The sequence below is a fragment of the Vombatus ursinus genome, unplaced genomic scaffold (genome assembly GCF_900497805.2).
Source record: "Vombatus ursinus unplaced genomic scaffold, bare-nosed wombat genome assembly UNPS02014784.1, whole genome shotgun sequence".
Lineage (NCBI taxonomy): Eukaryota > Metazoa > Chordata > Mammalia > Diprotodontia > Vombatidae > Vombatus > Vombatus ursinus.
The window spans coordinates 8,169,981-8,197,793 of record NW_020954562.1 but is presented as its reverse complement, the minus strand read 5'-3'; the positions used below and the strand labels follow the sequence as shown (position 1 = coordinate 8,197,793).

The window sequence follows — 27,813 nt, the reverse complement described above, 5'->3', positions numbered from 1 at the left end:
GCTCCCTCTTTGTATAGATGCTCAGGCTCTGAGGGGAAGTGACTTACCCAAGGCCACACACATGGTAAATGTCAGAACAGGATTTGATCTTCTAACTCCAGATCCAATGCTATGATTAGGGAGGCATCAAAAATGATTGGTCTGTATTCCTGCTTTCTCATTTCTCTCAGTGTTTTATGAGAATGGGCTGTGCATACATCCAGAGTATCCTTAATGAACACATGTAAAGGAAGAAGGTTTTTACAAATGCTTTCACAAATGATACCTTTTTATAGTCACAAAATTGAATCATGTAGGGAAAATAAGTCTTACTTTTTATGTTTATTACTCTGTTTCATAAGATTTTGACTTAATAAAATTAAGACAAAATCTCTCCTCAAGAATATTTATCTCACACAGACATTAAAATCATGCAAGACTGGGACAGTTGCAACTACATACATAACACGACATCCAGCATGCACACATACACGCGTACATACATGCGCATGTACATGCATACACATTTAGCAATGTGGAAAATTCCCTGTTCATAGTTCAAATAAAAGAATGATTTCCTATCAAGAGTGAGGTTCTCTAAATACTCGTTCATTGTATTATATACATTAAGTCCTGGGATTTCCATATCAGGTTTCCATGGTAATATAATAGAAATGGCTTAACCATCCACTCTGGAAAAAAAAAAGTAAATGAAAAAAACTTTTCCCCAGAAGTGCCGGATTGGACATTAGAGGAATTGAAGCTGTTCACATCTCATCTTTCTGCTTACTACCTGTGTTACGTTGGTCAGGTCATTTAGCCTCTCTAGCCTCAATTTTTTCATCTGTAAATGGGAGGGGATGTGGACTAAAGGACCTCTAAAGTCCTTCCACTTTTAAATCTAGGAACTTTAGCTGTATGAGAAACCTATTGAGTTACTGTTAATCTGTCATTTATAACCAAAGTATATGTGTATGAGACAAAATTAAATAAGAGAAAGAAATCAAGCTGCATTGCATTAAGGAAATTTGACAGTGCTTTTCAGTGATCCCAGATTATATGTTGCCGTGAAATCCCATTTTTAAAAACCAGTATTCCCTTATTGATGCTTTATGCTACAGCATATGGACCATCCTTATTTTGGAAGCAGCAGAATCAAAGCTAACCTGAAGGGCAATGAAAAGACTCAAGCATGTTGCCACCAGTGACCAGGCATCAGGAGATTGCATAAAATAAATCATTAAGGACGTGTGTGACCAGAAAAGGAATTAGGCTAGTCTTGTACTAGGGATGAGAAAGGGCAAACTACATGAGTGCGGTGGGAAAATGTATGTTCTATATGGGGATCCATATGGTACATTACAGTCAAATTCCATTGTGAAGTATTATAAGATCATTTGACCAATGGCATGTTTATAACATTTACCCTTGGTACAAACTGCCTCTGATAAAGTCATTTTGCCTAACATTGGGTTTTCGTGGCACCAACTAATGATGTTAGGTAGGATTTGCCTATGGTAGTTTTATATAAGCTTAATTTTGCCTTGTTAATAAAGCCCAATTTTCTGCATTCCTTCTGTTCTTGGTTACATAGGTTTTATTTAAACAAGAAATTTTTAATTTAAAATAATCCATGTTATCCTTTTTACACTTCAACAATGCACTCACCTTCCAATATAATTTAAGGTCTGATATAAGATGTCTATTTTTTTTATATTAAACATTTATTAATTTATTTATTTTTAGTTTTCAACCTTTATTTCCACAAGATTTTGAATTCCAAATTTTCTCCCCATCTCACCCCTCCCCCCACCCCAAGACGGCATGCATTCTGAGTACTCCTTCCCCTAATCTGCCCTCCCTTCTATCACCCCCGCCCCCCTTCTCTTATCCCCTTTCCCTTCTATTTTTCTGTAGGGCAAGATAGATTTCTGTAACTCATTGTCTGTATATCAGATGACTACGGTGTTGCCAAGGAACACTGGAAATGGTGTTCAACAGTTGTTATTGTTGTTTAAGACTTAGTTCTAGATTTGCCTAGTGGTTTACAATAATATAAGTCTTGCCTTTTTTTTTCCCCTCCTCACCAGGCTGGGTGTTCAGGATGTTGCTGGTGTTCATTTACCAGCATCTGTGAAATTTCAGAGTCTCGCATATTCTTCTGTAGATTCTGAAGAAACAGCTGAACCTTATACAACTGAAAAAATAAGTCGAGTTCCTGGGGGCTATTTACCTCTTACAGAGTCCTTTGAAACTATGAGAGTAGATTTCAATAATCTTCAGGTAAACAGCTCTTTGGGTTATTAGATTATTATTGCTATTTAAAAATTTACTATATAGTCACTAAAATTTTATGTTATCTAAAGTTCTAGAGACTATCACATAATAAATATATAGTGTGGTCTTTTAAAATTTGATCCATTTAAATAATTTTGTGATTAAACATCACCACATTTGATGCATATTTGATCGTGGTTTAAGGGTAGAGATGAGAAAGATATGTTCTGATTATTATATCAATTTTTCTCATTTCCTATTTCCTCTTACTCTAGAAAACATGTATATTCTGAGTTCCATAACTAAGGATAAGCCTCTCTCTACATATTTATATATATGTTTTTTTCTGTTTATTTACTCATTGATTTATATTCTGCACATAAATCATGGCCATTATTTTAGTGATTTCTTCTGATGTTACCTCACTGTAGGCTAAAAATAGTGTATAGAACAATGGAAACCTAAGACTGAGAACCCAGGTCTCTTGATTCCTAATCTAGTGTTCTTTCTTTTGCATTATGTTGTGTTTTGGTGAGGCATCATAATGTAGTAGATGAGAGTGCTGACCTTAATTAGGGAGCTTTGCTTTCAGATTCTGAGACATTAGTAGCTATATGATGGTGGGCAAGTCTTAAACTCTATGTATGAATGGGTTGTGATGGATGTTGGGGGGAAATGTTCCAGCACTGGGAGTTCTCCATGTCGGCAGAATCCTTGATCCTGTTTGTGTTTGCATATACTGAATTAAAGCACCTTTTAATTTGGAGAATTTAATGCTTCATCAAGACATGCTGAGAAATTGATTGTGAAGATAGTGAAATATTCAAATCATACTTGAGTGGACTTAGTTATATACTGTATGTATATATGTAAACTTCTGTGTATTTATGTACTATTAAAACTCATAGCTTCTTTATTCCTTTTCTTGATTAGGAACTAAAAAGCCTTGCAACCAAAAAGCCTCATCAGATAAGTGTTCCTGTCATACAGGAAGGAGTGCTAGATGCCATCATAGTTTGGTTTGTGCTTCAGCTTGATGATGAACACAGTTTATCAACAAGTCCTCATGAAGAGACATGTTGGGAACAAGCTGTCTACCCTGTGCAGAACCTCCCAGGTGTGTGTTTAGTTTGCTTTATGATGGGTTTGCTTTAGTCCTGCTCCTTTGGTGATGGTGGAGGGGAAGGGAGGGGTGGGAAGAGGAAGTTATAGTTTAATGTAACCTCACTCAGGAGAGGGAATTTTATTTTACCTTTCAGGAGTTTATATAATTTTATTTTCACACGTACTCTAAAAGTAAAGTTTAAACACTGTGGCTTTCAACAAGTTTTCATTTTAGGGACAGCATAAATTTGGGCGAGGGCCAACTAGGAGATAAGGAATTAGCTGCAAAGATAGGAAGATCTGGGTTTAAGTCCTGTCTGAAACCTGCTGGCTCTGTGACCCCCCTCGGCTGCGTGGTCCTCCCCCCACTCCGCGCCCCGCCCCCCACACACAGTGGGCATATACTTACTTATACTTTGGTATTGATGGAACTTGTTTAAAGGACTGTAATCAAATGGAAGATTTTGAGAAACAGTGTTGTGCACTCAGTTTAGAGTAAGAAGATCTGGGTTCAGATCCTACTTCTGTCACTTAATGTGACCTTAGGCATGTCACTTCCCCTTCTCTTGGCCTGGGTGTCTTCACCTGTGAGACAAAGAAGGAGTTGGACAGTCTGAACTCTGAGCTCCTTTTCAGTCCAAATTATTGTTCCTGTGATCATGATCCTAGGATCCCAACATGCTCTGTGTTAGTACATTTCATTACACTGGTGCTTTTTCTTTGCCATCTTGCTGAGTCACTTGAACTTTAGTTTAGTGGGATTGGAAAATCGTAGTTTCCATTTCCATTATCATTTGTGGGGGAGAATTCACTGATCTAGTTGACTGTTAGAAACTGAATGGAAATCAAGGACACATACACTGAGTCTCTAGCTGCCTCCTCTTATCAGTTTAGTTTACACCCTTTGGTGTCTATGAAATATTTTACCTCGTAGGACTCTTGGTGTAATAAATAATTAACTGATTGTTGACGCACCCGAATTGAGAGCTTAACTCTAAAAGTGAAATTGAAAAGCTCTGACTCAGTGGACTAAGATCCATAAATTAAGGAACGCATGTGCTTTGGTGAGAGGGAATGTAGCTTAGAAGATAGAGTCATCCTCAAAGATAGGAAGATCTATGTCTTGCTTTTTAGATGTGCTTCTTGTTTACTACTGATGGTGAGCTTCTGCCTTCTCTTTTGTTTTTTTGGATTGTTTAGTCTGTTCACATGTAAATCTGTGAGTTTTAGACTTTTATTTTCCTCCATTTGTTTCTTTAATATTACTTTAAAAATCCTTTTGTTAACTTTCTTCTTTTAATTCAGTTCTTTGCCCTTGGTGGTAGTATTGCATAAATTGCATTGATGCTACTCTTTTCCCATAGCCTCTCTTTCTTCACTTCTGCAGTTTGCCTACCTTTCCCCTAGTTTTTTTTTCCCCTTTTAATTATGACAAGTTAAGGAAAGGTTTTGGGGAAAAATAAGAGAGATCTGAACATAATTATAAGACTAGAGATTGGAGATGGGAATGATTGAGGGAGAATGCTAGAGGAGAAGGAGGTATGATCAAGAACAGAAGTGCAAGAGGGCTTTGGTAAGAAGATTTCCTCCACCCCACCCTCACGTACACACACATTTTGACACTGGAGAAAAATAAAGATAAAGGTAAAAAAAAATGTAATAGGTAAAGACATAGAGAAGTTTTAAGGTTTGGAGGAGGACAAAAGAGGGAAATTGGATTCGGCTGAAGACCTTGATCTTAGTAAAGGATAAATTGATAAATTATATTAAATAGGCTCCTTTTTCTATTTTTATTTTCCTGATCTTTTCGGTCTTAGGGAAAGGACACTTTAAGAGCCAGAGTAAAAATTCTTTATAGAAGTTGCTTTTATTTTCTTTACCAGAAATCTTCTTTTTTTTTTTGTGAGGCATTTTGGGGTAAGTGATTTGCCCAAGGTCACACAGCTAGTAAGTATCTGAGGCCTGATTTGAACTCAGGTCCTCCAGACCCCAGGGCCAGTGCTATATCCACTACACCATCTAACTGCTTCTTGCCTTGTTTCTTAGAAATTTCCCCAGTGAAAAGATGATCCCCTTAAAGTTTTGGCAATAATAATTCTACAAAACTGCAAAGATTTGTGGAAATTCAGTTTTTATATGAGTTTATTTCATTTTTACTAATATCCTTTTTCTTCTTACAAATTGTTAATTGATATTTCCTATTGTTTACACAATAAAGATATTTAAGAACAAATTAAATTCTTCTGGACTAATGTCCATTCCCAGTATTTTTACTGTAAAACATTTAAGAATAAATTAATCTTTCTTGAATTAATATGCTGTCTGAAGAATTATTAATAAATAAAGTGTTATAATAAATTCAGTAAATAATGAACAGCATGGAACTTTGATATTTTTTACCTAAATTTTTAAACTTAAACTTTTTTTATTAATATTTTTTCTTTTCATCACCTAGGTTTTCTAGTTTATTCTTCCCTATCCACTTTACCCTTCCCCCTGCTAAGGGACCATTCCTCTAGGACAAAGATTCTTAATCTTTTGTTTGTGTTATGGAGCACTTTGGCAGTCTGTTGAAACCTATAGACTCCATAGAATAATGATTTGTTATTGTTTTTTAAAAATTATAATTGAAGAAATTAGTAAATCTCAGTTAAAGGTTTTGTTTGTTTTGTTTTTTTTCTGGAAGGATATCCTGAAATCTATACACAGACCTTTTGGGTATCTGTGGACTCTGGTTAAGAATCTATGCTCTAGGAGGAGAAATAAACTTTTCTGTTTGGCATTTAGATCCTTGGCTCCAACCTACCTTTCAGGCTTGTCCAATGGTGCAGTTCCACCCCTCCTCCTCCCATATAAGCTCTTTGAGGAAAGGATCTCTATCTCTCCGTCCACCCATGTGGCCCCATTTCTAACTATATAGTAGATACTTAATAAATACTTGTCAGATAAATGGAGTTGTGGCCCAAAACAACTGAGTGGAGAAAAAAGGTATCAATGATTTAGTTCATGTTCATGGTTCTAATTTGAGGAAGGGGACTTCTTGTTTGAGTGAGACTCTCACTCCTCCAACCTGTGGTCTCCTAGAATCTTATCCTTCATCTCAAATCATCCATCATTTCAAAAGAAGTCCCTTCTGGCTCTCTCATTTTGATTCTACATAAATATATATCATCAGTTACATACCTGTCTTTCAAAGTTCAGTACCTTAACCTTGATATGGAATATTATATGTATTAACTTATTCATTTCCCTGTCATATTCAGCTCTGTAGGGTTTGGGAAGGGTGTTTGTTCTATTCATCTGCTTTTCTAACCAGTACCAAATAGTTTTGATGGTTATTGTTTTGTAGTATAATTTGAAGTCATTCTTTTTTGTTATTTTCCTCCGATATTCTGGTTACTCAACAAGCAAGTATTTATAGGTTTTATCATGAGCCAAGTATTATGCTAGGCATTTTGGAACAAAAAAAGTAAGAAGTTCCTGCCCTCAGGAGCTTACATTCTAATTTAAAGATGCTAGACCTTTTATTCCTCCAAGTGAATCATTTGTTATTTCTTTTATAGCTCTCTGAAGTGTCGTCTTGGTAGTTTGATTGGTTTAGTCTACAAATTAATTTAGATAGTATCGGCATTTTTATTATATGTCTCAATATTTCTCAAAACAAGTACCAAGTGATGGAAGCTGACTTCTGCCAAGCAATAATGAGAGCCTTGCCTAAATCTAAATCTGTCCAGTATCAGGGGGCTCTCTCTGTTGACAAGAAAACCTTGTTATTTTCTGTGTATATGACTAACTCCTATTTTTGTGCCCACATCCTTGAATGGTGCAGGTTAAGTTCTCTGTTATGTGACCACATCTCTCAACTGTTTTGTAAAATACCCAACACACCTGATTCCCCCTTCCTGACATCCTTCTCTGTGGTTAACTGCCCAAGTAGGAGCATACCCCTAAGCCTAGCTGAGTGCCCAAAACTTGGATATAAAAGCATGCCTATGTCTTTTTTCAAAAGTCCCTAGTGCTCCTAGGGACTAGCCTGCTGCTTTTGTGTCAATAAAGCCCTCTTGATTAGGAGAACCTCTGCCTCCTGAATTCTTTCCAGACAATCTGACTCTGAGCGTCATCTGCCTTGTCACCTAGTAACAAGCTTTTTAGTGGGAAAAGAATAGGGTAGACTCTAGGGACTGAAAATTTCCTCAGAAAGTGATTAGGTCTTCCTGCTTCTCCAGAGTGAGTATAGTAAATGATGGACAATTTTGAGTGATTTATAGCAAATTCTGAACCACATTTAGGTAAGTGCTGTTTTCATATATGAATATGCTACTGATTCAATGGCTGCTAGCCACATGTTAATAGGTTGAGTGGAATCATCTGCACAGTCATCACATGGTCAAATTCATGACCAAGGGCTCAGATTTTCAAGAGGTTTGGATTAGAAGTGTCATTGACTGGAGTTGTGACTCATTAACTCTGTGCTGTAATCACCTTTGCTAATGGACAATGTTTTTTATGCATATTATCAGCTACCCCATCTAGAAAATGGCGATACTAATATTTTCTAGATGAGGTAGCTGAGGCTCAGACTAACAAAGTAGTTTGCCAAAAATTTGAATGTTGGTCTTCTGATTCCAAGTCTTGTGCTCTTTTCTTCTTCAGCCATGAGGAAATATTATTTGTCTTAAGTGCTAAATGTCTAAACCTTAAAGGTGAGAGAAAGTATGTATTATCACTGCTGATACACAATTTTCATTACTTGCAGAGGCTCTTCTGAATATTCTAAATAAAAATCTCTTGGGATTTTTTTCCCCACTTGTACATAAGACTTTAAACAATGACTAGAATTTTTATCAAAATTACTGTAATTCCACCTAGCAAAAAACATGTCCCTGCAAGTAAACTGGAAAAACTAATCTCAAGAAAAAAGAAATTATATGCTGCCTGGCACATAGTAGGCACTTAATGGTTGTTCATTGATTTCATTAATGACAATTAGCATCCTGATTCTTAATTAGGATCACTCAAACAATTTTTAAAAATAATTAACATAGGAATATGTTGCTCTGTTGCCAGATATTTCCTCGGCATAAAATTTATTAGTCTACTTTTAAGATGAAAAGTGAGGACCAAACTGAATCAGAAAAGGCCTGTCCTATGTGTGTGTCTAAAGGGTAATAAAACCTCCGTTATCATTCACAAGGTAACTAGGGGTATAACTGAGATAGGTTGTAATCAAGCTTTTTGCTCACTGAAATGTCAAATGAAAAAATTAACTTTATTTTGAATATTTGTTCTTCTGGTATGAACAAACTTTGAAATAAAAACTATTTCATAAAAAAAAAAGAAGCCTCTGTTTAGTGACTAAAGGGGCAGGCATTGGTTCCCCTCTCCTTCTCCATCTTGCTCCAAAGGCTGGAATCAGGAATGATCATGGTATCGATCATAGTTCTTACAGCTTTTATAGTTGTTTGTTTTTAGTATTATTGTCAGATGAAATGTTTTCCTGGTTCTGCTTATTTCATTCTTCATTAGTTTATAAAAATCCTCACAGTTGTTCATTTTAATAAGATTGATGTTATCACATAAATTGGTTTTTTTGTTTCTATTCACTTCACTTTGCATTAGTTCATAGAATTTTTTCATGTCTCCCTGAAATCATCTATTTCTGCATTTCTTCTACTAAAGAATCTTTAGTGGCTGCCTGTTGGCTCTTGGATAGCTTGGCTTTAAGCCCTCCGTAGTGCAGTATAGCTCCCACCTTTCCAGTTCTAAGTCACAAGCTTTTTGTCTTAGTCAAATTATCTTGCTTGCAGTTCTCCATTCCTGGCATTCCATCTCTTTCTTCTGCTCTTTTACAATTAGTTCCCCACATCCAGGAAGCCCTACCTCCTCCCCTCAGCTTCATCGAAGACTTGGCTTCCCTCAGAGCACAGTTTAGGCTTCACATCCTGCAGAAGACTTTTTGTTCCCTCTCGAAGTTACTTTGTATGTATACATATTCATATGCTTTGTAGATATTTAATATTTATTTATCCATCTACCTGTTGTACCCTTCCAGTGGAATGTAAACTCTTTGAGGTCAGAGGCTATTTTTTTTTCTTTTGTTAGTGCCTGCTACAGTGCCTTGTATATAGTAGATACTTAATGTTTGTTGAATTGAAGGTCCAGAGCAGGTTCCAAGAAACTTCCAGACACCTAATCTCTTCTACTCTTATTATTTAACTTTTCTATATCTTCCTGTTTAATCATTAAAATCTCATATGTTTAGTACTTTACAGTTTATAAAGCTCATTTCCCAGGTAAATTATAAGCCCTTTGAAGGTAGATGTATGTTTTATTCTTCTTTAAAGTAATATAACAATGCTTAATGTCTTCTAATTTTATTTCCAAAATTCACTCAACCCCACATAGACTTTTTTATTTGAATTAATTATTATTGTATTTCTCTCTCTCTCCACCCTCCCCCCCCCAACTCCCAACCCTATTGAAGATTATTTTGTGAAGCCTGGAGACCATGTGATGATGGAAGTTTCCTGCCAGGACTGTTACCTAAGAATCCAGAATATTCATATTTTAAATGCTGATCATGGAACGGATGTTGAGAGAGGTTCCAACAAAAATGAGGAAGAGTCTCTTGTTTTACGCAGTGAGGCCGAACTCTGTAGTGCCCTGGCTAGCCTTCAAACCAGTAAACCAGATGAAATCAGGCAGATATGCACATTGGAATCCACAGAAATAGCTTTGCTTAACAATGTTCCCTATCATGAAGGATTTAAAGCTGCCATGAGCAAAGTGCTGACAGCATTGACCCCAAATAAACAGATGGATGTTGAAGGTATTGGTGGTGAAATGAACTCTGGAAATTCGCAAGATAGAAATTCCCTACATATCGCCCCTGACCCTTTCTATGTGTTAGATGTGTCTGAGGGCTTTTCCATTCTGCCCATAATTGCTGGGACACTGGGGCCAGTAAAGCCATACAGTTCTGTGGAAAAAGAACAGCACCGTCTCACTCTTGATCTCATTTCTGAAGCCAACCACTTTCCTAGAGACACACTCGAATTTTGGTTGAGATGTGTGGAAGATGACTGTGCAGTTCTGCAGAGACCAAAATCAGACAAACTCTGGAGTATTATCATCTTGGATGTCATTGAGACGTCTGGCCTTATTCAACAAGAGATGATGGAAAAGGCAGCAATATCCAGGTAGAGTACAATATGAAAGTTTTCCTGAGAAAATGTTTGTCTGCACCCGTGATGCTTAACAACTAACAGAGCACTTTTGTCAACTATGAAAATGACACTTAATGTTTTGTGTGCATGGAAAATCACAAACTCTTATTCATGTTATTCTCCTTAATAGGGTTCTTATCTTTTGTAATGTTTTTTATTAAGCAGGAATGCTGTTTTGAAGGAAACTTCTTACTGGTAGATGGGGCAGTCCATAGAGAGAACAGCAAATGGATAGTCTCTAGTGACAAAATTAGAATGTAGGTTCAAAGTTCATAGTGTGTAGGAATGATTTAATTTTTTCTATACTTTAGATGTGCAAAAAAACCCACTTAAAGTTATATTAAGGGGTGAAAATCCCTCTTTGCTAGGCTCCAGTACAAGGTCTTCAGCCTACTCAGTTCTGACCATGATCTGCTTTAGGGGTGGGTGGGGATTATCATTTAAAGGAAGCTTGGCTTTTCTTTCTGGCATTGAAAGTAGAAAGTTGAGTAAACCTTTAGGTCTTACAGTTCTTTTAGTTGGATTTGAAAGAACAGGAATACTTAAGTTGGGGGAATTCTTTCGGACAAGGTATAGTAGGGAAAATATGTTAAAAATTTAAGGATTTCATAAGTCAATTGGAACTCTTGCAGGAAATGTAGAGTACAGGTCGGAAAAATGACCTTGATTAGTAAAAGACAGATGAATTGAAGGAAGAAACAAATGGTGAAAGTGCCAGAAAAAACACCAAAACATATTGTACGCTTCAGTATAGTTGCATTACCAAGCCATACACTTACTCCACTTACGCTGTGAGACATTTTGGAACTCCCCTTTTGTAATTGCCTTCAGAAGACTGTAACACAGTCTTGTGATTGAGGATTGTTGGTTGTGGCAAATTTCCAAGTTCTGAGGGTGGGCTTGATTTCTGGAACTAGCCAAAAGTCATTAAGAGCCAAGACTGGTGAAAACAGATAGTCAAACTAGGTAGTTTGGTTAAGAGAGCTTTGTTAACTGTAAATCTCCATAAATACAAATTTGAGTTTCTAGTATTCTTTATTAGCAAGTTTGAATGTAATGAGACTGATTTTTTTTTGGTAGCCCCACAAACTTAGCATTGAAGGTAGCTCCCAAAATGTTTGTGAATAATACTGTTATTGTTATAAGTGTGGTATCCAAGTTGACTACTTTGCCAGTGTAATATTTATTGAAATATATAAGTTCTGGTATGTTTATTAGTCAGTATTTTCACTTTTTAGGCATGTCTTACATTAAGTAATATAATAAGATATATTAAGAAATGATGGAAAGGAATTTCTACAGGTTAGATATTTTGGAGGTGAGAATGGGGATAGAGGGAGGATTATAAGCTAGGAAATTGTCCTTTGTGGGTGATTGATCATACTAAAAGGAAGTATAATTTGTGTGGTTGGCTACAGTAGATAAGTATACAACTTAATGGCTTTCTTTGCTAATTGCAGATATGTTTGTTGTTTTTTTGCTTTTGGTGAGGCAATCAGTGACTTGCCCAGGGTCATACAGCTAGTAAGTGCCAAGTGTTTGAAGCTGGATTTGAACTCAGGTCGTCTTGACAAGGCCAGAGCTCTTATCCACAGCTCCACCTAGCTGCCCCTTGTTTTTTACCTCGTAAATTTTTCAGTGCAGGGTTTTGAGTAAATAATATTTGCTTCTGGGCCTGAGAGGGTATAGGGAACTACTATAGAGAAAATAAATTTAATCTACCAGATGTTAGTAAAGTTAATGTTTTCCTTAAGTAAGGACCAAATTTTGAGTATTCTTCTCTGAACTGTCATGGTATGGGGTTTTTAGTTCTCCTTATCACTTGCCATATTTTAACTTTCAGTTACCTGTCTTATTTCCCATAACTGCTCCTTGAGTGTAGTTCCCAAAGATGCTTCTCACAGTTTTGAATATCTTACATGCTCACTAAATACTTGTCAGATTGAATGAGTGTTCACAGATTATTGTTTGAAAGTTGTACCTTAATAAAAAAGATGAACCAGTAATAGTCATGAAACAAGATATTTCATTAATTTAGTAGATTCAGGATTCCATTGATTGGGTATTTTTTCTAGTAATACATACAGGTCACAGCACATCCACGCTTTTCATTCTATGTGATTCTTGTCCTTTTATGTCAATCTACATAGAAGATGTACCAAAAGTGGTGGAGGCCTTCCTCCAAGTCTTCTCAAATTCTCTGGGTAAAAATGCAGCACTTGGCTGGCTGTCTCTTATCTCTTGCTCTTTTTGCACAACTGACGCTCTTCCTCTTCTGATCAGACCTTTCCTTGAAGGTACTTCTGTGCCGTATTTTACATGCATATCTACATCATCATTGTCGATACGATTCAGTATATGTTCCTTCACTGCTCTTTGGGTCACTCACAGTTTCAATCCTTGAGCATGTGATATTGCATGATTTGTTGCTATGAAGTATCATTGGAAGAGTAACAGTGTTACAAAGGGAGCAGCTTGTAATTGTTGAGAATGCTGTGCAGTTTTGCAAGTTCGACCCAACTGCTTTCTTTTGCCTGTTCAGTTAATGGGCTTAGCTAATTGTTAGTGCCTGTATAAGATGTATAAGTAGTCACACTGGACGGCCTAAATGGGTTGCAGTCTAACTGCATATCACTGTATGAATGATAAATATCTTCATCTGTTTTTGTTTCCTTTTGTGCATTGTTAGCTCCATCTCTTTTGAAAGGTTGTGGATCTCATTGTTCTGGTAGTATTGTATGTTGTATGTTGCAGCAATCCACATGGCAAATAGAAGCATGTGGAGGACCTAACTACCTCTGTGGAACCCCTCTTCCATTTGGACTCCGCACAGGGTATTCTCTGTTACCGTGGCAAACATCTTTTAGCAAGTTTACATCCTCCTGTTTGATGCCTTGCTTGATATTGAAGATCAGGGCACAGTTGAATAAAAGTAATTTCTCTGAGTGTATCTGTTAGGAAATCTTGTATGATCTTAAGGTACACCTAGGAGACACTTGGTAGAGAACATTTAAGATTCGACTTAGGAAAAATAACTTTTTCATAAAATAAACACAGTGGGATCTTGCCTTCATTACATTCAGACCAGTGTGTCTGAAAATGTAGTCTGTTGTAGAAAATTGTAAAAAGCCTTCTTTTATTCACTTCTCATATTTTCACCCAGAATACCCTTGATATGTGTATAGATCATTCTCATAAAGATTTTATAGAGATCAGAGTTTGGCATGTGGGAGAAAACAGATAAAAGGGAATGAATGTATGAGAAACAAGGTAGTTCAGAACCAGCTGTCTTCCGAGGTACCTTTCATATCCATTGTCCATTGCATTCTTTTCTGAGTGTCCTGATTACTTGCTGGGCCTGTCCTCCCATGCCTTCTTATCTTCTCATGGATTTTGTGTGCAGTGTCATGAAAACTTTGCGCACTTAAGATTCTGTGTTGCTATATTTAAGCCTTCTGAAAAAGGGAAGGGGGAAGAATGGCACATATTTAGGGAGAAGAGATGGTACAAATCCAACCTCCCTCTACTTCCATAAAAGAGTTTCTCCGTTTCGAACTTTGGCCATTTATGGCTAGAATTGGAGTAGGAACATATTTTCACCATCAAAGGCACAGATGGCTCTGAAGCACCATTTGGCCTTGCAGAGGATTCCTTTGAGGAGTCTGGCAACAGCTGCGGTATGAGCAGCAACAAAACACTCTTAATGCCAGCAAAACTAAACAGACATGAAAGTTTTTTAAAATTTTTATCATCTGAACGTAGCTAAAGAACATTACTTGGCTTAGTACAACATTGAGACCATGAATGGCTTCTGGAATATTTTAACTTGGAAATAATATAGAGTATACATTTTAAGAATTTTCTGTCTACTACCTGGATAGGATTGTGGCTAGACATATGAACTAGTTCTTCATCAATTTTTTGTTTTAGTGCTCAGAGTTTTTTATGGAGACCCTTCTGGCAATTCAGTTTTTGACAGCAGATTTAGCCAGTTGTTTGTGGATTAGTTGATTTACAATTCTCTTTCTTCTTACAGCATATTTAAGTGGGTCATTCTCTTTTCATGCTTTCTTTAACCTAGTGTATGTTTTTTCAAATTCGTGGAATGGCACCCTCTTGTGGCAAATATAAACTGTATCTTTGGATGTAGGTAAAAAACAGGAAGCTTTGAGGATAGTCTATTTCAATGCTGTCTGTACTCTCAAGAAAAACTAGATTGTTTTTTTTTCCAGTAAAATGAATCATTACATTTTAGCAGATAATTGTATTTGTTCTGATCTATTTAGTGACGTTTTAGCATATCGTATTATACTTGTCCTATTTTAAGAAATCAGACAGTTCTTCCACTGAATTGGCTTGGCTGTGCCAGTGATTTGTCAGGGTATTAAAATTACATCTTGAGTGTTACCTACCTAAAGATTAAGAACTTTTGTCAGCTCAGTTCAGAAAAATGCCCAGGTGGAAGGCATCTTTTGCTTGTGTTTATTTAATGAGTAAGAAGGTGAGATTCTCAGTTTTGTAAGGGGCCAGGAGGATTAATCATTGAAAATTAACATATGTAGGGGCAGCTAGGTGGCACAGTGGTTAGAGCACCGGCCCTGGAGTCAGGAAGACCTGAGTTCAAATCCAGCCTCAGACACATAATACTTAACTAGCTGTGTGACCCTAGGCAAGTCACTTAACCCCATTGCCTAGCCAAAAAAAAAAAATTAACATAGCTATATTGGCATGAAAATGCCTATTTAGGGAAATGTAATATTGTGGTTTAATAAATGTTTCTACTTAACTGAGAATTAAAGTATTTATAGAGTGAAACTGCTCAAAGCAAATTTCTTGGCACTTGTGTCAGTTTTCTTAAGGTGTATTTTGTTTGATCTCCCAGTTCTGCATTTTTAGAATCTGGGAATTTTATGAACAGCGCATCTTTGATTTAGTAAGCAAAGTCAACACATTTTGAAAGAGACCTCATAAAATAAAATGTTAAGCTGTCTGTGAGGACAGCTTCTTTCATAGTATCAGAAAGAGAGCTTCAAAGTCCCCTGAAATTGGACATTTTGATGAAAAACAATGTAGTCATTAGAAACAAAATTCCTTAGTAGAGTTGAAGTAACATCCTCTTAGCAATAATTAACATAGATATTTCAAATTTACCTAAATATTTTCTTTTATCTGATGATTGGTAGGTAAATTTTGAGTTGACATATTCTAGTCAGACCTATCCCAGTCTAGTTGTTTAAGGGGACCCTTGCCTGGGACTCCAGAGGTGGGGAAGTTTGGATTTAGTCAAAGGGCTGCACTTGAGGACATAGAGGGCCACATGTGGCCTTGAGGCCCCAGATTCCCCACATCTAGGTAAATATATCTGTTAAATGAGATGTGACTTTTTATATGTAAAAAACTTGAGAATATTAATGGAAATGAAAACTTATCCAATCTTCTTCTATATATGTAAAGACAGATTGGGGTGGGGGACAAGATTTTAATTTTATTTTAACTTTTAACTTCTTTTTGTAATTTGAAAAAAATTTTTTTAACACCATTATCACTTGTCCCCCTTTCTTACATTCCTCCTCACTATTTCACTATTTACTAAAAAGACAAAACTACCAAAACCTTCCTTTGTGACAAATAATCCTAGTCAAGCAAAACAGATCCCCAGTTGGCCTTGTCTAAAAATGTATATCTTATTTTGCCCCGCTTATCCATCATCTCTCTGTTAAGAGTTGGGTAGCATGCTTCATCATCAACTATCTTCTGGAGTCATGGTTGGTCATTGCATTGATCAGAGTTTGTAAGTCAACCTGTTGTTGTGGTTTACAATGTTGTAGTCATGGTACAAGTTGTTCCCCCTAGTTCACACAAATCTTTCCATAGTTCTCTGTATCCATCACTTTCCTTTTCTTAATTTAGTAGATTTCGTCAGGGTTCCGTTTCCTTGCCTAGACTTCCTTGGTTTAGAAAAAAAAATTTTTTTTAAAGACTTTTATACAAGCTGGTTTTTTTTTTTTTTATCAAATTACCATCTTCATTCCAAGAACCATCATCAACCTTACTACTGCATATATAAAACTTGATCAGTCCATAATGATGTAAAATTAGGAGCATCTTCTTTCTGCCATTGTACTATACTTAAAATAATTAAATATGTGATTTCATCAGTCTGGTTTTCTCTTACCAGTGGCCTTCATGAGTTGTCGTAGCATAAATAAAATTCATTACCCAGTAGTTGAGATTCTGATAATGAGTGTCACCAAAACCTTGCTAAACTTCTCTGTAGTTCACAGAGACACACAGGCTTTGGCTGAGCCTATACTTGAAGTCTTTTTAGCCTGGTGAAGGACCTGCCAGCTGGCATAGCTTTAGGAAACCCAGAATGACCTCCATGCTATTGTATTATACAAATAGTGAAATGAGTATTTTGGGATGGTCTACTAGCCAATAGCAATGAGGTGATAGTTCTGTTAGACTGTTTATAAATGTTCTTTAAAATTTTTTTTTGTTTGTTTTTAAGTCTTCTGGAACTCATTAGTCATAGATTTTGGTCACTGACAATTTTTCTTTCAGCAGAAATTTAGTATGTAAGAGACTAGAATAATACTAATTTCTAAAAAGAGTAAAACCTCCTTAATTTGGAGAGATTGAAGGATATTCCCATCTAAATTAGGTAATTCCAAATTAAAGAAATGAATATATATTATTCTCATTATTTCTTCTAGCATTTAGTAAGTTTACATTTCCTCAGTTTCTACTCTCGACTTAAGTTTTTTTACCTGTTCCAATCATATAACCCTCTTTCATCCTTGTGGGTGGGTCTAGCAAACTTGGGCTGGCACCCCTCCACCCCCCAAACCCACCTGGTCCAAATTCATTATCCCCACAATTTGGGGCACATTGTCCCTAGTACTGGTTGGAATATCCTGGTCATTTGTCCGGAGTTTATTGAACAAGATCTCAATACTTTCCATTACTAGGTACTAAGTTTATGCAGTTGATGGTCCTGTAGAATGCAGGCAGGCTACAATTATCTGGTGATAATCTTCGTATCTGTTTTTTAATATAAATAGATAGTATTGATGTGTACTATTTTTTTCAACTTTGAAAAGCAAACAGCTTTTAAGTTCACATGTTTATGCTTCCTTGTGGTATTTAGAAATATATGTCGTAGTTCAAATTTTCTTTAAAAATTTCTACCTTTTACAGATGTTTATTACAATCTGGAGGCAAAATTTTTCCTCAGTATGTACTAATGTTGGGGATGCTTGTGGAATCACAGACACTGGTTGAAGAGAATGCTGTTCAAGGGACTGAGCCAACTCTTGGATTGAATATAGCACCTTTCATTAACCAGTTCCAGGTAGGTTTCTTGTTACTATTTTTAAAAATTTTAAAACCTAGGTTTCTTATAAACCAGGATTCTAGAAATAAAGATACTGTCAGCTTCCAGTTATCAACATCAGAATACCTTGGAAACCATTTAGGCACTCTACTGATCATCTGTTTTAGGGAAACAGCATGCTTCCTACAGGAAGGAGAATTTTTGTTGGTATTTGGACAAGAATGAGAAGAAGGAGCAAGGAGAGTGCAGTAGTAAACTTAGTTTTCTAATCTTGCTTTCAACAGTGATGTTGTACCTAGAGATTTTGTGAGATTCCTAGCTTCAAGTCCATTAAAATACAGTGACCACATGTAAGGCATTTTAAAGTAATTTCTGAAGCTTTTATCTTTTTTCCAAAGGTTTCAGAAATCAGTTTTTGAGTGTAGAACATCTGGGGTTCCTGTGATAGCATTATTTCAGGAAAAAACAACAAACAACTGTTTACTCGAGGTTCTATGTCATTAACTCAGGTTCTACAGGTTTTTTTACATGATTTTTCAAACTATGAAATGATTATGAAATGGTGCAGATTAATTTACTTAGTTGGTTAAACATACATAGGGAATCATGAAAAAAGAGCCAGCAGCTTAGAAAAAGAAAACAATTCCTTTAAAAAGTAGAATTGGCTTGACACGTACTAGCTGTGTGAGCTCGGGCAAGTCACTTAACCCCGATTGCCTCACTAAAAAAAAAAAAAAAGTAGAATTGGCCAAATGGAAAAGGAGGTACAAAAACTGAAGAAAATAATTCCTTAAAAATTAGAATTGAGTGAGTGGAAGCTACTGACTCTGTGAAACATCAGGAATCAATCAAACAAAACCAAAAGAGTTAAAAAATAGAAGAAAATGTAAAATACCTCACTGGAAAAACAACTGACCTGGAAAATAGATCTAGGAGAGATAATTTAAGAACTATTAAACTACCTGAAAGCCATGATCAAAGAAAGAGCCCATACATAATTTTTGAAGAAATTATCAAGGAAAACTATCCTGATATCCTACAACCGAAGGGTAAAATAATAACTGAAAGAGATCCCAAAATGAAAACTCCCAGGAATATTATAGCCAAATTCCAGAATTTTCAGGTTAAGGAGAAAATACTGCAAGCATCCAGAAAAATCAATTCAAATATTGAAGAGTCACAGTCAGGATTACATAGGATTTAGCAACTTCCATATTAATGAATTGGAGAGCTTAGAATATGATGTTCCAGAAGGCAGAGGAGCTTGGATTACCACCAAGAATCAACTATCAAATAAAATTGAGCATAATCTTTCAGGGGGGAAAAAATGGACATTCAGTGAAATAGAGGACTTCCAAACATTCCTGATGAAAAGACCAGAGACAAATAGAGAATTCCATTTTCGAATACAAAACTCAAGAGAAGCATAAAAAGGTTAATAGGAAAGAAAAAAAAAACATGTTACTGAATAAGATTAAACTGTTTACATTCCTACATGGGACGATGATACTTATAATTTAAGAACTATATCTTTATTAGAGCAGGTAGGAGTATATATAGAGGGTGTAGGTATAAGTTGACTTTGATAGGATATTAAAAAAGTTAAAGGGTGAGAAAGAGGATTGCACTGGGAGAAGAAGGAAGGAATAGGCCGAATGGGGTAAATTATATCACAGGAAGAGGCGTGAAAGACCTGTGACAGAGGAGGGGGAAAAGGGAAGAGCCGAAACAAAGAAACATTGCCTGAATCTTACTCTCATCAGATTTGGCTCAAAGAGGAAATAACATACACAGGTGGTTATAGAAATTTATCTTACCATATAGGGAAGTAGGAGAGGCAAGGGACAAGAAAAGAGGAAAGGGCACTAATGGAAGGGAGGGCACATTGAGTGAAGGTGGTGGTCAGAAGCAAAACATTGGTGAGGAGGGACAGGGTGAAAGGAGACAGAGAGAAATGTATAAATGGGAAAAATAGGATGGAGGGAAAGATAGAGTAATCGTAACTGTGAGTGTGAATGGCATGAACTCACCTATAAAATGGAAGCGCGTAGCAGAGTAGATTTAAAACCAGAATCCTGCAGTATGTTGTTTACAAGAAACACATTTGAGGCAGAGAGACACACACAGAGTAAAGGTAAAAGGCTGGAGCAGAATATATTATGCTTCGGCTGAAGTAAAAAGAGCAGGGGTAGCAATCATGATCTCAGACAAAGCAAAAGCAAAAACAGATCTAATTAAAAGAGACAAGGAAGGAAACTACATCTTGCTAAAATGTACCATAGACAATGAAGTAATAGCAATACTAAACATGTATGCACTAAATGGTGTAGCATCCAGATTTCTAAAGGAGAAGTTAAATGGAGTTACAGGAGGAAATAGACAGTAAAACTATACTCGTGGGGGACCTCAACTTCACCTTCTCAGAACTAGATAAATCTAACACAAAAGAAACAAGGAAGAAGTTAAGGAGAGGAATAGAATTTTAGAAAAGTTAGATAAGATAGACCTTTGGAGAAAATTTAATGGGGATAGAAAGGAATATACCTTTTCTTTAGCGGTACTTGGCACCTACACAAAAATTGACCATGTATTAGGGCATAAAAATCTCACAATCAAATGCTGAAAGGCAGAAATATTAAATGCTTCCATTTCAGATCATGATGTAGTAAAAATTACATTTAGTAAAGGGCCATGGAGAGATAGATTAAAAATTAATTGGAAACTAAATAATGTAATCCTGAAGAATGAGTGGCTCAAACCACAAATCATAGAAACAGTATTTTCATCAGAGAATGGCAATAATGAGACAACATATCAAAATTTATGAGATGCAGCCAAAGCAGTACTTATGGGAAAATGTGTATCTCTAAACATTTACCTCAGTAAAATACAGAAAGAGCAGATCAGTGAATTAAGCATGCAACTAAGAAAGCTAGAAAAAGAACAAATTAAAAATCCCGAATTAAATACCATATTGGAAATCCTAAAGAATCAAAGGAGAGATTAATAAAATTGAAAGAAAATAAAATGAAACTAAGAGCTGATTTTATGAAAACAAAACAAAACAATAAAACAGATGAACCACGGTTAATTTGATTTTAAAAAAGAAAACCAAATTACCAGTATCAGAAATTAAGAGAGAATTCACCACCAATGAAGAGGAAATTAAAACAATAATTAAAAGCTATTTTGCCCAATTGTATGCCAATAAATCTGACAGTCTAAGTAAAATAGACGATTATTTACAAAAATATAAGTTGCCCAGATTAACAGAAGAGGAAATAGAATACTTAACTGCATTTTAGAAAAAGAAATTGAACAAGCTATCAATGAACTCTCTAAAGAAAAAATTCCCAAAGCCAGATGGATTCACAGGTGAATGCTACCAAACATTTAACGAACAATTAATTCCAGTACTATATAAACTATTTAGGAAAATATGTGCAGTCCTACCAAATTCCTTTTACAACACAAATATGATGCTGATACCAAATCAGGAAGAGCCGAAACAAAGAAAGAAAACTATAGACCAATTTCCCTAATGAATGTTGATGCAAAAATTTGAAATAAAATACTAGCAAGGAGATCATAGAAATATATAACCAGGATCATACACTTTGATCAGGTGGGATTTATACCAGGAATGCAGGGTTGGTTCAGTAGTAGGAAAACTGTCAGCATAATTGACCACATCCATAACAAAATCTATAGAAATCATATGATTATCTCAGTAGATGCAGAAAAGACTTTTGGGGGCAGCTAGGTGGCGCAGTGGATAGAGCACTGGCCCTGAAGTCAGGAGGACCTGAGTCCAAATCCGGCCTCAGACCAAACACTTGACACTTACTAGCTGTGTGACCCTGGGCAAGTCACTTAACCCCAATTGCCTTTAAAAAAAAAAAAAGAAAAGAAAAAAGAAAAGGCTTTTGACACCCATTCTTAAAAACAATGGAGAGCTTAGAAATAAATGGAGCTTTCCTTAAAATGATAAGTAGTATCTATTTTGAACCATCAGGAAGCATTATGTGTAATGGGGACAAGCTAGAGCCTTCCTTGTGAGATCAGGAGTGAAGCAACGATGCTCTTCATCACCACTGTCATTCAAGGGGCAGCTAGGTGGCATAGTGGATAGAGCACCAGGTCTGGAGTCAGGAGGACCTGAGTTCAAGTCCGGCCTCAGACCAAACACTTGACACGTACTAGCTGTGTGACCCTGGGCAAGTCACTTAACCCCAATTGCCTTAAAAAAAAAAAAGAAAGAAAGGAACATCACCACTGTTATTCGATATTGTACCAGAAATGTTACCTGTAGCAATAAAAGAAGAAAAAGAAATGGAAAGAATTAGAAGAGGTAATGAGGAAACAAAACTATCAATCTTTAAAGATGATATTATGCTATACTTAGAGAATCCTAGGGAGTCAACTAGAAAACTACTTGAAATGATTAACAACTTCAGCAAAATTGCAGGATATAAAATAGACCTACATAAATCATCAGTATTTCTATATGTTACCAACAAAGCCCAGCAACAAGAGATAGAAAGAGAAATTCCACTTAAAATAACTGTAGACAACATAAAATACTTCGGAGTCTATGTGCCAAGACAAACCCAGGAACTATATGAACACAATTACAAAACACTTTTCACACAAAGTCAGATCTAAACAATTGGAAAAATATCAGTTGCTCATGGGTAGGCCAAGCCAATATAATAAAAATTACAATCCTACCTAAATTAATTTATTCAGTGCCATACTAGTCAAACTACCAAAAAACTGTTTTGTAGAACTAGAAAAAATCATAACAAAATTCATCTGAAAGAACAAAAAGGTAAAGAATATCAAGAGAATTAATGAAAAAAAAAACGCCAAGAAAAGTGGCCTAGCTGTACCAGATCTCAAAATATATTATAAAGCAGCTGTCATCAAAACTGGTACTGATTAAGAAGCAAAGTAGTGTATCAGTGGAATAGATTAGGTATACAAGACAAAGTAGTAAATGCTAAATCCAAAGACTCCAGCTTCTGGGAGAAGAATTTACCATGTGACAAGAACTGCTGGGAAAACTGGAAAACAATATGGCAGAAGCTGGGTATAGACCAGAATATTACACTGTATACCAAGATAAAGTTAAAATGGGTACATGATTTAGACATAAAGGGTGATAACATAAGCACATTAGGAGAACAAGGAATAGTTTGCCTGTGAGATCAATGGATTAGGGAAGAATGTATGACTAAACAAGAGATCGAGAGCATTACAGGATTTAAAATGGATAATTTTGATTATATTAAATTTAAAAAGTTTTACACAAACAAAACTAATGTAACCAAAATTAGAAGGCAAACAAAGCTGAGAAATAATTTTTACAGCAAGTTTCTCTGATAAAGGCTTCATATCTCAGATATATAGAGAATTGAGTCAAAATTGTAAGAATATAAGTCATTCCCCAAATGATAAATGGTCAATGGATATGAACGGACAGTTTTCAGACAAAGAAATCAAAGCTATCTCTAGTCATATGGAAAAATGCTCTAAATCCTTATTGATCAGAGAAATGCAAATTAAAACAGCTCACCTCCCACCTATCAGATTATCTAATATGACAGGAAAGGGAAATGATAAATATTGGAGAGGATGTGGGAAAATTGGGACAGTAATGCACTGTTGCTGGAGATATGAACTGATGCAACCATTCTGGAGAGCAATTTGGAACTATGCCCAAAGGACAATCAAATTGTGCATACGTTTTAATCCATCAATACCACTACTAGGTCTGTATTCCAAAGAGTTCATAAAAATGGGAAAAGGACCTATATGCTTAAAAAATATTTATAGCAGCTCTTTTTGTGGTGGCAAAGAATTGAAAAGTGAGGGGATGCCATCAATTGAGGAATGACTGAACAAATTGTGGTATATGAATATAATGGAATACTTATTGTAATATAAAAAATGATGAGCAGGAGGATTTCAGAAAAACCTGGAAAGACTTACATGAACTGATGCTGAGTGAAGTGAGCAGAATCAGAACATTGTACATACTAATAGCAACATTGTGTGATGATCAGCTGTGGATAACTTAGCTATTCTCAGCAATACAACGATCCAAGACAATTCCAAAGGATTCATGAAGTTCACATCTAGAGAAAGTATGGAGTCTGAATGCAGATCGAAGCACACTATTTTCATTTACTTTATCTTTTTCATTTTTTTTCCTTTTGATCTCCTTTCACAGTATGACTAAAATGGAAATATGTTTTACATGGTTGCACATATATAAGCTATTTAAAATTCTTACCCCCTTTTTAGGAAGGGCAGAGGGAAGGAAGGGAGAAAATTTAGAACTCACAATTTGTTACAGATGAATGTTAATAATTGTCTTTACATGTAATTGGAAAAAAATAACTATTTTTTAAAAAAGATCATAAGAGTTCCATATCAGCCACTAAAAGTAATATTTTAGCTAAAATATGTATATATGTATATATATATCTACAGTGAAAAATTATAGAAGATAATGCTATCACATTATTAATAATTGAGGAAAAAACATGCTTAATCAGGAATATGAGAAAAAAGAAGATGCAGACTTTGACTCCAAGAACCTGTTCAGGACACTCAAGGGTTTTTTTTTGTTTTTTGTTTTTGTTTTTTTTTTTAAATTGATGGCATTCTTGTTCTTTACTGTTATCTAATGCCCACTGCAAAATGCCTGGCTTTCCTTTTTCTTGTTATAGGTGTCTATCACTAGCATCACTCTTAACCTTCGTTAACCACCATCTTTTCCAGCTTTATAAAAAAGAATAAAGTGAAGGAAGTTAAATGATTCCCTTGGGATAACTGAGCAAGGGTTAACAGGAAAGGGGAGAATGGTGAAAGAGGCTGCTGCTCCGTGGGAGGAGGGAGGATTCCTTGTGGTACAACTAAGTGAACTTGGAAAAGTGTAGTTGAGAAGGAAGGGCCAGGATGCTTTCTTTATGAGTCTCCCTGAAGGAGAAGGAAGGAGGTTAGGTTAGGGAGGTCTTTGGGTCAGAACTTGGCTCTTCATTTGAATCTGAGGATTAGTTCTGATGGTATGTAGTTATTTGACATACTTTGTACTCTTCATACTACATTCTAAGCTCCATGGAGGCAGGACCAGTGTATTCCTTATCTTTGCATCTCATGGAACACTTACTATAGTGGATTCCTAATAAATGTTTGCTACATTGTTGTTGATGGGGCTCCACAGGTGAGTGAAAAGGGAGGAGGTTATGGTAGCTAAAGTACTTCTAGAGAAATGATAAACTATTTCTTCAAGCCAAACTAGTAAGTCCCACCTCCCAATCTTAATACTACTTAAAAAGGCACCAGAAATTTACAGTCTGATACTTAATTTTGCAATAGGTTAATATTAATATTCCCTTTGGGAAATAAATGTAAGTTACTTGACTAAGGGTTACATAGGGGGTAAATTGATAGGAAATGTCCTTTTTGACCCTTCTGTTCCTTTTCTTCATTCTCTTAGCGGACTTAGGAAACTGTTTGGATTGAAAAGGAAACCTGGGACAATAAAAAGCAGATTTCCAAGGCTACTAAATTTTTTTTAAAGGAATAGGCTTAGAATAGTCACAGCCACCTATTGATTTTTACCTCCTAAAGGATGTTTAATTGATAAATGAACATTTGGCAATATCTCTTGCTGACATAAAATTATACGCTTGGCCTTCTAATTACGAAGTTGGCATTCTCTAAAATATGTATACTAAACAAGCAGTTTATGGATACCAAGTTTTGGTGCTGTTAATTGCCAAAGTTATACCCCTTGCTTTTATCCAGGTGTTTAAGTTTCTTTAAGGTAATCGTGAATCTTCCTCATAATTGAAAGTAATTATGTTCATTTCTTGTAATTTCAATATTCTTTCTATAGGTTCCTGTACGAGTATTTTTGGACCTTTCCACTTTGCCCTGTATTCCTTTAAGCAAGCCAGCTGAACTGCTAAGATTAGATTTGATGAATCCATATTTGAACAATTCTAACAGAGAAGTGAAGGTAAGGACAAAATAACTAAGTAGTCATTGCTTGTTTTGTTCAGAAACTTGAATTCATTTTCCAGGTTTGGTTGCTTTGCAGAATAATTTCTTGAAAAACATCTCTATCAGGTAGTATTGTTTTCTGTGGGGGGAAAAAAAAGATGTACGTTTTGCTGAGTATGGTGGCATATAACTCTAATCTTTGCTACTAGAGGAGGCTGAGGCTGGTGGGTCACTTGAACTCAGTTCTTGAGCTGGAGTTGGGCTAATTAGATATCCTTGCTAAGACCACTGATGCTCCAGGCATGGAGGGCCACCAGGCTGTTTAGGGAGGGGCAAACCTAGCCAGGTCAGAAAAATGGAGCAGATTAAAGCATCCTTACTGATCAGCATTGGGATTGGGCCTGTGAAGAGCTACCACACTTCTGGCCCAGGTGAGAGAGGGAAATTCAGCCCCCCTTATCATCTTCCCTTCTTCTGTTAAAAGCCTAATAGAAAATATAATTATGAACATAGCAAATTTACATTGATATTAATCTTAATGAATGATTCTGCATATTTATTTCTTTGTTAGAGACATTTGTACACATTAGGTAAGGTCTGAAAATTATACTCCCTTCTCCCAGCCCTACCCCATCCTAATTAATTTTGGAAGTGGCTCCGTAGTATGTTTATTGTTCACTTGTCCACTGGAGGCTTTGAAATTTCATTGTGACCTGTGAGAATTATACAAAATAAATTCTTAGTATGCCATGAAGAGAGGATTTTCTTGCATTAAAAATGTGTATTAATTTTAAAAAATGTGCAAAAACTTTGCCTTTATTGCAGTCACTCTCTGGTTCCCTCTAGTTGATTGCCTTTCTTAGCTAGCCATAACCCTGGCTTAGTTCATTTTTCATTCTTTTAACTTGCATTAAAACTGTAAGCACTTCAGTGACTTTTGTATTTTTAGGTTGATAACTAACAAAAAATCAAAGTGTACCAATTCAAAATTATTTTTTGATATCCTGAGAATTATATATTAGGACTTTTCATTTCTTAAACTATTATATATTTTTTAAAAATTTTATATTTTTAGGTGCAGATTTGTAAATCTGGACAAGTGACTGCCATTCCATTCTGGTATCATGTGTATCTTGATGAAGAGATTAGTCTGGATACATCAAGTGAAACCTCACACTGGAAACAAGCTGCAGTTGTATTAGATAATCCCATCCCAGTTGAAATTGGACAAGAGGTTGTCCTCAACATTCAGCACCACAAAAGCAACATTAGCATCACAGTGAAACAGTAAAAGGCCTGCAGTCAGGCAATTAGATTGTTATAGCTTTAATCAATAGTGGGTTTGTATTTCATAAAACTGATTTAAAAAATCATTCATTGTAATGGCCCATCTAATATGTTTTTAGAAAATACACAGAAATAAAACTTTTTATGTAAAAGCTCTTGGATTATAGGGTAACATTATTATAAGGTATTGCTACTGCCTTGCTTTCTGGCAATTGGGTCTTATTATGGTCTTGCCTAATTAGTAAACCTTGTTAGGATCAAAGGAAATTATTTCTTCATTTTTACTGTTCAGTTTTACTAGAGATCAATTTGTGTGAATCACATTTATCAGCATTTTTCTCCTAAGATTGATTTTATCTAAAACCTACAAAGACGTATAAAACATCATCATTTATCTCTATTTATAAACAACAACAACAAAACCATTAACATTTTGAAGCATCTTTATCCTTTATGATTTTTAAATCTATTAGACATCAAGGAGACTTAGGTTATCATTTATCTTTTTTAATAAAGAGCTTTTCTAAACAAGTAAAGTGAATCATTGCAAGTCAAGTTCAATTGCCATCTTCTCTTTGAAGCTCTAAG

General features: G+C 35.7%; 1 protein-coding gene across 2 annotated transcripts in view; it reads left to right on the top strand.

Moving 5' to 3' along the window:
- The window catches only part of PRMT9 (protein arginine methyltransferase 9), a 46,422-nt gene extending 19,045 nt beyond the window's left edge, over positions 1 to 27,377 (top strand). For both annotated transcript variants that reach the window (XM_027866999.1, XM_027867000.1), the window contains 6 exons: positions 2,070 to 2,262; positions 3,190 to 3,373; positions 9,845 to 10,559; positions 17,787 to 17,940; positions 25,832 to 25,954; positions 27,014 to 27,377. In XM_027866999.1, coding sequence (XP_027722800.1) covers positions 2,070 to 2,262; positions 3,190 to 3,373; positions 9,845 to 10,559; positions 17,787 to 17,940; positions 25,832 to 25,954; positions 27,014 to 27,229 — 1,585 coding nt within the window. In that variant the 3' untranslated portion in view covers positions 27,230 to 27,377. The remainder of the gene's footprint in view (positions 1 to 2,069; positions 2,263 to 3,189; positions 3,374 to 9,844; positions 10,560 to 17,786; positions 17,941 to 25,831; positions 25,955 to 27,013) is intronic.
- The last annotated feature ends 436 nt before the right edge of the window (positions 27,378 to 27,813 follow it).